Raw genomic sequence first — 12587 nt, 5'->3', positions numbered from 1 at the left:
AAGGTTGAACTCCGACCCACCCCAGGGGGGTATACGGAGATAAAAGTAAAATTATTACAATAAAATTTCTCTAAAAACTAAAGTTACAGTAAAATTTCGCCAAATGACAGTGGTGGTGATCAGTTAAAAGTGGATTAACAATAAAGTTTGACAATTAAAAACATGTGTTAAAGGCAATGAAACCCAATAGCGCCGGTGTAAATGTCGAGAATTAAATGATTATAATAATAAGGAAACAAGAGATAAAAAATCTCAAAACTAAAATCAATGAAAGCTAAAAGTCCAAATAGTAAATGTCTAAAAGTAAAAGTCTGACTAGAAGTCTATGAAGTCTAAAATCAAAAGTAGATAAAAATTCAAAATGTAAGGCTAAAAGTTGATTAGTAAAAATTAACGATGACATGCTCTATTGTTGGTTCATGACTGGGGTCAGTTGATCTGGGGCTAGAATGTCCTCGAGGGTTTGTTTAATAATTTGAGTCACAATTTTCCTGCAGGTCAATATAGCGAAGAATTGATGTTCCTCTTCGCAATTATTCACAGTTTAATTCATAGTTTATTTTATATTATTGAAATAATATAAAATAAACTATGTGCTAAAAAGCCAAGACCATGGAAGAAAGATTAGTGGGAAGTTCGCTTAAGAAAACATTAAAATATCGCTATTCGCAAATGACTCTTAATTCATATTTATTTCCCTGACGGTAGTATGTACTACTGGTATTATGGTAATTGGCGATTTGGTTTTGATAAGAATTCTAGAATGAGTTTTCCTTAGTTTCAGGATATAATTTTTTCTAGTAGTAGCTAAGATAGTGTATTAATATTTTACTGAATTAGAATTAAAATAACTTTTTTCCATCACTACTTTTAATCATTTTAATAGTAAATTAAAGGCCAGATAAAGAAATGGTCATGCTCCAAAATCTTTATAAAATTTTGTTCTTTTTCTTTCTTTTTTTAAAATTAATACGGATTTAGTTGGCGGTCACTGACAAATACTCAAATGTTGAAAGGTTATGTTATAAGAACCAAATATACTTATATAGGTATTAAATATATTGGTATATTTGGTGATTATTAAAACTGAACTAATCAGTTTTAATACCTATACTTAGGAATTAAGTGTTTTATGGCCCCTCGAAGGGGATATGTACCTGAGAAAATCACTTAATAGTGGTAAATTTTAACTATCATGAATCGATCGTGAGCAATAGCATCATGCCAAGAGATGATAATTACATTTTATCTTTATTCCATTGGTATGAATTACAAACAAAGAGCTCTTCTTACTTCAATAATGTAATGCTACCGACGATTACAACTTTTAGGTGTTCTAGATCGAACACCAAATGGGAATTATTCAAAACATAATTAAAGTTGCTTAAGTATGCGTAATTTAATTATTGGAGCAATAAAAAACTTAATTTAAACCATTTTTTAATAACAATAATATATAAAGATAATAACAAAAAAATACAACTGACAGCTCGAAATTAGCGATTCTAGAGTTCGAATATAAATCAACAGAATGTGAAAGAAAAATAGAATGAGTAAAATAAAATAATGTTTTCTTAGAACAAGTGACGCCATCTGTTGGCATTTATTGAAGTCACAGTCCACCACAAACTTTTAACATTAAGTAAAATAAAAAAAATTATTTTAGCTATACTTAGTGGTAGAACCAGATAATTGCCATTTTCAGAAAGAAAAAGAACACACGCATCCGAATTATTTTATTACCAATTTATTAGAAGGTGAGACTAATAATTCTCTGCTATATTTTATTTACCACTGCCTAATCTATGGGAATCTATATAATCTATGAAAATGAATGTCTGTGTGTGTGTCCTTTATAGGCTCCTAAATTATCCAAATTAAATCGACGAAACTTAGCATACAGATAGTTTGAAGCAGGAGGTCGATATTAGAGCATTTTACGACGAACCGTTCGAACGGGATGTGTGAAAAACGAAATGGAATTTTCTGATTGGTTAAACGTTAGTCATTGTCTTAAATATAACTATACACAATTCAGTTTTGTCACATATTTTACGAATAACATCAGGGACAATATCTATCTTATAACTCGATTTGATTAAAAAAATAGCTTATTGCAGGAAGTATAGAATTATTTTATATTCGCTATGCCATATAAATTCAATTGACAACATGATGTGGTAACACGTGATGGCTACGTCACCAAATTTATACTTTTAAAGTTGTCTGATACCACTGAACTAGATACCACATACTGAAATGGAAACACCATTTCAGTATTCTCAGTGCTTTCCAATTTTCATAATGGCTTTCTATTTTTGTCTATTCATTATGGGGCCTCGGAGCACTGTCAGTTTGGGTTAATTTCACTGACAACAGAAAGGCTCCTGTGTGTTTTCAGGCAGTCTGTCCTCTGAAGAAGTGCTGTCTTGCAAACACACATTTATATTTTCATTTTTAAATATTTTATATATGTCTTAATATCTAAATTAATTGAAATAAAATAATATAAGCTATGCCCTAAAAAGCAAAGTTAAAGGAGAAAGGGTTAATAAAAAATTTGCTTTGGAAAACCATGGAAAATCACCATTCACTGATGACGCTTAATTCATATGTATTCCTTACGGTAATATGTACTACTGGTATTATACTAATTGGTGCAGTTTTGATAAGCATTCTACAACCAGTTTTCCGTGATTTCAGAAAATATTTTTCCTGTGGTAGCAAAGATAATTTATTAATATTTTAATGAATGAGAACAAAGGAACTTTGTTCTTATACTACTAAATATTTTAATAGTAAATTAAAGGTTAGATAAAGAAACGGCCATTCTCCAAAATCCCTTTGAAGCTCTAATAAGAATTCAATTTTTTTTTTAAATTTCGGCTTTAGTTAACTGTTACTGACAAATATATTTTTCACAAAACTTAAATGTTGAAGGGTTATGTACTAAGTATCAAATAAGCTAATATAGATATAAAATATTATAATGATTTATTTCGTTATAAACTGTTTTAGTGACGATATTTCAGATCGGCCCCTCGAAAAGGATATGTACCTGAGAAAATTATTTAATAATAGTAAATTTTGACATATTATGGCTTAGCCGCGAGTAATAGCATCATGTCAAGTGATGCTAAATACATTTTCTCTTTATTCTAATGGGATGAATTACAAAAAACAAGTTCTACGCACTTCAATAACGTAAAGCCATCGTAAATGGCAACAAATAAAATTAAATTAAAAAAAATTAAACTGTTTTAGCTCTATTAATTGAAAATCTTTGTTGAAGAAGAAGGTAAGTCACATTTTCAGAATGAAAAAAAATTGTGTCCGAACTATTTTATTACCTATTAAATAGATGACGGGACTAATAATTCCTCGCGTTGTTGTTCCCAATTTCAAATAAAACCTAACTACCTAAAAAATAAAACCTTACTGCCTAATTTGAAATAAAAAATCATACTAACATACAAAAAATTTATGCGATTAGTTGTGCTAAGATTTAAAAAAAGGCAAAACCAGTGACTCAGAAATTCCCCTAATATGTCACTTACCTAGGTTCTTTCATTAAGCTCTTTCATTGTGTCGCTTATGTGCTTTTCAGTTATGAGCATAATTTCGTAGTGTTTCTCTTCTGTGATTTATTGATACTTTATTTATTTTTTATTCACCCCGTGCGAAGAACGGGCATTCAGCTAGTATAAAAATAAGAATTATAAGAATTAGAAAAGTACCTATTCAAAAACAATTGTTATAAACTCTTGCATAGTACACTGTTATAAATTTCTTTTAAAAAAAATGGTTAAATAACAATTTATTTAATTTTTATTTCACCATTTTCAAGCAAAACAACCAAATAACCATAAATAAGATGATATTCAAACCATTAACTGTGATAAAAACCGTTTATTAACTGCTTTCACCTAATACGGATAAACAAGCAAAATTTTATCTCACCAACTAGGTCTACCTAATGAGCAAGGTCCACTTCCTCGCAGCGAGGTACTACATGTTATAAAGCTGAGAGGGCTAAACTGACAATCTCATGACCGGTAGTACGGAGATTCGAGGAACAATTTTCACATCACAATATTTCCTCCATTCTCTTGTTATTTGACCATAATGTTAGATTGAAAATTCCAACAGTGTATGACTAAAACTAACAGAAATATTGAAAACATAATACTGTCAGGAAATCTTTGCAATTTTTTTTCTTTAAGCATGCAAGAGTTGACCATATTATTTACAAAGAAACCCAAACTAAAATCTGAAACAAGCCAAAAAAAAATTTTTGCATTCAAGTATAAATAATTCCCCGGTTATTTTAACTAAAGCATTTGCTTGAGTTGTAGTCCTAAAAGCCCTGCACCAAAGCAAAGAGACGAAAAAAGACCCCTGGAATAATTCTCATGTTCCTATCAAATTTCGCATAAATGGTTGCGACTATTATCCCGTTACTATTCTTCATGATCCGAGTAAATTAATCCAGTTTCCTCTTCTTAGTTTTCGAAAACTCTAGCACTTACTTAGACGAAGATGTCATATCGGAGCTAAATCCAATTTTCAAGAAATTCTTTATTCTATAACAGAATTTACGCTGTCAATCTCAAAAATAAATGCAGAATCCTAAAATATATTTTGCTTTGCCTCTTTTATATAAATGACAAAATAAATTTTAGGGAAACTTTTTCTAAAGATTTTAGATTTTTCTTAAGGAGATTCTTTTTCTGCTAGAATGTAAATAAAATATTATGTAAGTTCTTATGAACAACTAAAATTCAAAATTGGTTTTTGATGAATATAATAGTGTAAATCCAACTGAAAAGGTAGAAAATAAAAAAATGATATTGAAATTATGTTGTAAGTACCAATTTAGTTAAATGATTTGTAGCATGGTTAAAAGTTTCTCTGATCATAATATTAGTTCGCCAAACATGATCATAGTAATATTAGTCCTATATTCGGAATTGCAATTGTAAATATCTAATATTATTTCTCACAAATTGTGGAAAAAAATTAAATTAAGTACACTGAAATAAAAAATTTCGAGAAACGGCTGCCTAATTAGTTATTTTTTGATTACCTCGCAATACAACCTAACACAAACGGGATTCAAAAATAAAATAAAAGGTGAATTTGTCAAAAATGTCCCATCTCATCAAAAAAGATAATACTATAGTTTTATGTTATAGTTCTATAGTATTATAGTTATGTTATAGTATGTTTTAGTTCTTTGAAACATTACAAAACTGGATTCTAGTAAAAAACGAGTCTCCCTAATAGTATATTTTGGTGGCAACGACATCAATGCTTCTAGTTAAGTTATCGAGGAATGAAATGGAGAACAAAGACCAGACATTGAGTAATCCTTGTTGCAGCTCATTTAATAATGAAGAATAGAAATTGTTCAAAGTAACTACTTCTCTAAGGTAATCCCAAACACTCTCTATCAGACTCAGGTCTGGTGATCTGAGTAGAAAATCCCTTCAATGAATATCTCCACTTTTCAGGAAACACACAGCAAGGGACGAGGTCTACATGGCCACGTGCTACTGTTCATTTAAAACACTTTTCATTTCAGTTTATTATAATTTTTACTAACTGAATATTTTTTTTCTTTTTGAAATGAGACTAAATAATCAAAAATTCAGTAATGATCAACATTGCAAAATCATGCACGAAATTAAAAATGCGGATACAATACTAAGGCATAATTCTATATCTCGAAACTAACTCCTGATAATCAAAAAATACCATAATCAACAATTATCTGCGGTACTTATCCCTGCAAAAAATCCATTTCCCCACCGCTCATAATAGGTATCATGATACACACAGTAGTATATATTAAAACAGCACCAATTAAATAATATCGTTAATACTTATTACCAAAAATGATTATATTTTTCTGATAATTATTTTTAAATTGTAAATAAGAATGGGTTCATTAACACTCTTTAATATGTCTGAGCTCAATTAGTATATTAAGTGTTAAATCCACACTTATATGTTTGACTAACCTAATGGCAACTTTTTCATAAAAATCTCCATGGCTCAGAGAAGACAGATTACATCTACATATGAACGAAACACATAGATAAGTAGTAAACTTAATTTTGATTCCTGCAAGCTGATATTGCGGTGCTGGTGCAAATTATACTTGAAACAGAGCTCCATTGGCATTAGGTTAACCATGAGAGTTTTTCGTGGTTCTTACCTTCATTTTGCGGTTAGTTTCAGTTTAGAGAATTTTTCTTGAAGGTGAATGTGACTTAAGCAGATGTTCTCCTGTTGTCTTTTAGATTCAAGGCTAAGAAGTTGAAAATTAAAAAAATTAATTGCATACTCACTGAGTGGATTGATGTTGTAACCTAAATTATGAAAAGTGATAATTGCGTAACTAATCATAAGAGCATAGTTTATCACGATAGAAAAAAAAGCGTAAAACTATTTTATTAGCATTTTTAAACATTCAAATGCGTCATTTTTGCTTGAAATTGCATTATTTTTAAAGAAAATTTTAAAATAATTTGTATTTCAACAATTATACGTAGATATTTTAAATATTAAAACAAATAAAAATACTTTTAATTAATTTCAGAAATACCTTTAGATGTAGCGAAATGGCATACTATTTTAACCACAATCACCGCTAATTAAAAGAATACTTTTTCAAAATCAAAAATTGCCGAATTTTTGTCAATTAAAGCGATACATACCGATAAAACATCTACTCCGCAAAAGTTGAGCTCACGCTGTATCTGAATCATTTTTTATCAGTTTTCGGACGAACAGATAAAATTTCGGTAGATAAAATTTGATACCAGTTTGTTCCAAATTAAGGTTGCTAAAACATTATTCTATGAATTTAAGCCTAAATACATGTATATTGATTTTATCTTGTCAAACAAAATTATATTCGATGAAAAACATTAAAAATCATCCAAGAAAACATGCAAATACTATGCAAAAAAACCATTAAATCTTCCGTTAAAAAATAAATAGAATCAAGTAAATAGTAACTCAAAAAGTTTGTGAGTTATGCCTTCACATTTATAATAAAAACATAAAGATTAAGCAAAGAAACAAAACAGAGGAATGTATAAACTTTGAGCTCATTTACTCAAATTCCCTTACGTGTAACTTAGCCGGTTCTTCCATAAGGACTCCATAAATATCATTTATACATAAATATACTTTAATTTTTATACAATTCATTACGGTCTCTTTAAAGCGCTAAGTTACCAGACGCCTTTATTAAAATTTTAGACAATAGAAAAGCATATTCTATTATACTTAACTTGCTTCACTGTAGAAAACACAACAGATTCATAGTTATTATAAAATGTTATTTTAATAAAGTGCAAGATTTATTATACTGCTTTTTACTTAAACCATAGTTTCTTTCTGCGAATAAATAACCAGTCAAAGCAATGGTAGACATTAATAGCAGTATGTATAATTTAACAAATGTGCATACATAGTTGTTGATGGCGTAAAACACAACACATCCTAAAGCATGATAGAGCTGATAACACCCAAAGCCAGTTTCTTCTTCTTCTTTAAAAATGAGTCCAATAAATGCTGAAAAACAAAAAAATACAATAATACGTCAGCTTCTAATCAGGATATTCCGTAATAACTAGCTTTATACTTCCTTATTTAGATTTTTTTTTTTTTAATATGAACAATGCGTATGTCTTAGGGGTCTCAAATTGATATTTAAGTGAAAAATTACTGAGCACATGTCCAATGTTTTTCAAATCACTCCTGACTACGAAAACCAAAGCCAGTTTTACTGCCAAAAAACTTGGAGGTGTTTCTAAAATCAATCTTTCAATCTTTAACTCTTTTCTATTATTTCCAGCAATCAAACAAGAATTGTTTTTGTCGCGTTTTTACAACATATAAAACCAAGCAATGTATGCATATATACATCATAATATTGTATATATTTTAGGTTGAAATTTTGTTTTTTGCTTTTTCGTGCTCTTCATTTTTAAAACCTTTTTTGATGGCAGTGGTAATAGAAAACATACTTTGGAAACAAAGATCAGAAGTATATGCTTCCATTTATTAAAATGGACGCATAGCACTTAAAATTTTAAAAAAATTGCAGATTTTTTTATTAAACTAGAAAGCGCTATAAAGTGCTATGATAAATATGATTAAGATAAATATAATGAGGTAAATGTATGAGTCTTTATATTATCATAAAAGGATCTGTCATCAAAACCGTTGGTTGAAGGATTAGTTTGGAACATAGAATGTAAAAAACGCATCCTACATTGAAGCTTTTTATTGGAAATAATATGAAGTATGAACTGCACAGTCATGAAAATTACTCATACTACAAGATGTTGTCTATATAGTGTCTTATTGATATTGTTCGGATATTGCATCCCTTAAGTAAGTGTTTAAAAGAAGAATTTGATGCATGCATGCATTTTATGATGCTGTACGTAGGGTAAACCAACCAGTGAAGAAACATCTACCCAGTGAAGGAACATTTGATATATATATTGATTAAAAATAAGAATTTGAAAGTTTTTCTTTAGATTGATTGGTAAAATTAGCTTACTGCCAAACAATAGGAAGTCATCTAGCAATGTTTTGGATTACATGGACAAATAGACTTCTCTGGAAAAAATTTTGAATTTGTTATTACCTCTGCAACACCTTGTTTCTTTGAAAAAATTATAAGGTGAGTGTTTGTATTTATATGTTTGAAGTGGAATTAATTGCATGTAATAGTTTTATTTGTCTCACTGTGAAAAGGAGAATTCAAAATATAGTTATATTTTAAAGCATCATAGTACTGAGATAAGGGGTGTTTATTCACTGGATCACCAAACGATGAAAAACCAGTGAAGGAACAAGTGTTCCTTTACTGGTTTTTTTCTAAGTTAATGAAAATAAAAGATAAACTTTAATTTTCTTGTACCTTTAGTGATGTTCCGCATCAAAAATATGTTAAAAATACGAAAAACAACTTCCAACCAGTGAGGGAACAGACATGTTCCTTTACTGGGCATAGATTTCCCAGTGAATGAACAGTATGTGTTAATATGTTGACACTTTAATTTTCAATTCATGATTACAAAAAAAGTTAACATTTTCTAAGTATTTATGTGTCACAATTTCAAGAATAAGCTTCGTTTTAAATATTGGTTATAAATTTATAAAGAGCATTAAAATATAACCAAAATTAAGTGTTCCTTTACTGGGTGTTCATTCACTGGTAAGAGCTGCTTCTTCACTTGGTCTTCTTACTACTTGTTATTTGAACCTCCACAACTTTAAAACAATATTATATAAGTTCTCTGCAACTTTCTTACAAAATTTGCAATTAGTAACAAATATGTTGACACTGTCATTTAACTAAAATTATTTTTAAAAGGCAAGCGGAGCTTAAGTGTTCCTTCACTGGTTAGTTTACCCTATGTATAAAATGCAGTCTGTTTGAATTAGTTATTATTAGCTAAATTGTAATTGGAAGACAAAAAAATTCAAAGTTTTCATAGCTTATTTTTTAATATTTTTACTGTTTTTTCCAAAGGCGAAAAAAAATAGCTCCTTCATTTTTATTATTCGCTGAAAACTAAACACTTAACACAATGGGAAAAAATTGAGATCAGGAATTTTTTTAATTTCATTAAAAAAAATATTGAATTATTCTAGCTAAATACTATGCTTCCATTTTTAATGAAATAAAATAAAAAACACCCTCTTGATTATTTTTATATTAAAAAATATCATATTTATTCGTATGAGAAAAAAATTGAGACAAAGGAACTTTGGTATTTCACTAGTTTCTTCTTAAGAAAATCTTAAAGTATTTTACATACATAAATACATGTAAAGGAATAAGAAAAAAAAACGAACGATAAGATTAAAAAAAAAAAGTTAAAGACATTTGCAATACATGAGCCTCCAAATATAGTTACTCCATTTTGGTAAATTGAGTTGATTTTCAAAATTTTCCCTATTCATAGCTTTGTACCAAAATATTAAAAAAAATTATTTTAGACCTTTTTCTCATGCTCTCGTTCACAAAAAATATATAACGTAGGACCAATAATATTTCTTTTATTTCATTCTATTTCAAATGTTATAAGCCATAGGTTAAAGCTTGAATTAAAAAAATTAAAAAAGGTACGATGATATTGCACGATATGACAACTTCAACAAAATGACATTACGAGCAAGTTCTGGAAGTTGGAAGCGATCGTAAAGTCATAGCAATTATAGCCCAAATTCAGTTTAAGCCCCCTGCGGTTCCATGATGAAGAAATTTACCGCCACCAAAATAAGAATTGCCAATTAATATTTCAATAAACGGTCACAAATTGCAAACACGAAAAATGAATGACATGTAAATTTCCCTCGAACTGGTACGTAGGGTGCGTAATCCGTAAAATCTATTTTTACCACAAAATAATACATCGACATTTTTACAGTAATATTTATTTAATCACAGTGAATAAGTAATTTCGGAGCAAATAGTACTGTAAAAATTACGGTTTATCCTACTGTTTGTTCCGTAACATGTTCAGGTAAAAACTAATTTTTAGGGGAAAAGCACCGGCACCCTAAATGCTGGTACTTTTTACAAAAAATTGATTCGGAATTTTTTCATTGCAGACAAGTTACAAGTCGTAGGTTCGATTTCAACCGGAAATTATATACATTACAGAGGATAAGAGAGCTAAAAAGGACCTAGAATAAAAGCTGGGTCAATCAAGCACTCAATGGCCCTGCTATAAATAAAAACTAAGTATTACTTCAAACTGATTTTCTATGCTCTATAAAATTGTTTCACATCAGCTTCAAAACCTAAAAAATACTCATAAGTTTGTTTTATATTACAAACACTCCAAACGTAAACAAATTATTGATTTAGAAAATTTACAAAAAAAAAAATGAATGAATCAGGTCAAATTAATCGCTAAATATTTTAATCTCTTATTTAAGCCTAATTTAGGACTAGGTGTCCTTTGGAGTACTAAAAATAATTAACAAATTATTGCTTCAATTGTCAAATGACAATTCTAATTATTAAATTATAACAACTCTACTTCTCACATGACTTGTAAAATTTAATAACATACAAGTCATTTGACATTTTATCTATCTATCTATATCTATCTATCTATCTATATCTATCTATCTATATCTATCTATCTATCTATATATGTATACTTACCTCTTACTTGGCACGAGATAATTCCCATAGCAGCTCCCCATATGGCAGCAACGACAAACATCATAGTTGGCTCATTTGAATCCGGGATCCAATTTAGCATTTTAACGAGTATAGAAAAGTTTAAAACTGCAAAAATTGCGGTAAATACATATCTACCTACATACTTTTCTAGCAAACCATAGAAACCGGAAAACAGAGATATCGCACATCCTGTAGATAGCATGACTAAAGAAACATGCTCAATTCCCCACGCACAACCTATGAAGTCCTAGAAAATTAAAAGCAAATATGTATTTATTCATACTACTTTATTTATTAGAACAATAAGTAATAAAGTGTAGAATAGGGTATCCCTTGGATTGGGCTCTGTTCTTTGGAGCTTTTATTGCATATGAAATCTTCCATATTCCTATCCTAAGTAATAAAATTCTACGTAAAATCATTGAGTTTATTGTATTTTATTGTAGATATATTTACATAAAGAAAAAATGTCTTTGTTAATTTATATAATTTTTCCATGTGCAAATCCATTTCGGGCAAATCCTTGGCTGAAATTATGTGCAAAATAGGCAATTCATATTTCTTTTCCTGTTCTATTTTATTTTTTTTTCTTAAATAAATATTTTCTAAAATTATTAATTGTCAACTTCTTTAAATTATCCATTATAATATTACCTTGCGCATATCCCTTTTCGTGCCCATCCTTGGTTAATCAAACGCACTGCAGTACTGCAGACAGAACGCACTTTAATGCAAAACTCCCCTACTTACGCTTTTAGCTCAATTTGCTCTTTTGTTTTCATATTTTGCAATCTGGCAATCTTGTTCGAAATATTTTAAATCATTCTTGAATAATTTTCCGTTCATGGAAGTTCATTTGAATTCGCTACTAGCTTTATAGATTTCCTTTCATATTTATTCCGTATTTTCTTTATATTTTATTTTCTGTTTTTACATGATATTTTTACTTATCGTGTTCTTGTTTATTGTAAGTTTTTTATAAAATTTTTTGAGTGCTCCTCACACTATATTGATATATTTTGATTTGGCTATATTGATACAATATTAGAAAGCACTATTACTTGCGGATATAATCGCGTTAGTTGATAATTCCGGATTTTTTTTTTTTAACTTTTTCCTATTTTCTTCCGGTTCCGCGTTATTTTTATTATTATTATTTTTCGTTTTTTTTCCAGTTTTCTCTACATTTTGAATTCATATATATATATATATACACAGTCCAGTCACATTAATGTGACCACCACCTACTTTCGACGTCAACGTGAAATAACCACTCACAGAGTGCAGGTGGCAGCACATTACAGTGTAGTGTATATATTGGATGTCCTAGGGCATCGAAAAGCATTTCAGTCGTTGG

General features: G+C 29.2%; 1 protein-coding gene across 1 annotated transcript in view; it reads right to left on the bottom strand.

Annotated features, from left to right (window-relative positions):
• Positions 1–7338: 7338 nt before the first annotated feature.
• LOC139425702 (protein unc-93 homolog A-like) overlaps positions 7339–12587 on the bottom strand; it is a 14804-nt gene continuing 9555 nt past the window's right edge. Inside the window, exons 3-4 of the mRNA XM_071181406.1 lie at positions 11210–11477; positions 7339–7587 (exon numbers count right to left, since the gene is read on the bottom strand). Coding sequence (XP_071037507.1) covers positions 7352–7587; positions 11210–11477 — 504 coding nt within the window. The 3' untranslated portion in view covers positions 7339–7351. The remainder of the gene's footprint in view (positions 7588–11209; positions 11478–12587) is intronic.

Source organism: Parasteatoda tepidariorum, chromosome 5 (assembly GCF_043381705.1).
Source record: "Parasteatoda tepidariorum isolate YZ-2023 chromosome 5, CAS_Ptep_4.0, whole genome shotgun sequence".
In the NCBI taxonomy this organism is placed as follows: Eukaryota; Metazoa; Arthropoda; class Arachnida; order Araneae; family Theridiidae; genus Parasteatoda; species Parasteatoda tepidariorum.
This window is presented reverse-complemented; position numbering and strand designations above follow the sequence as displayed.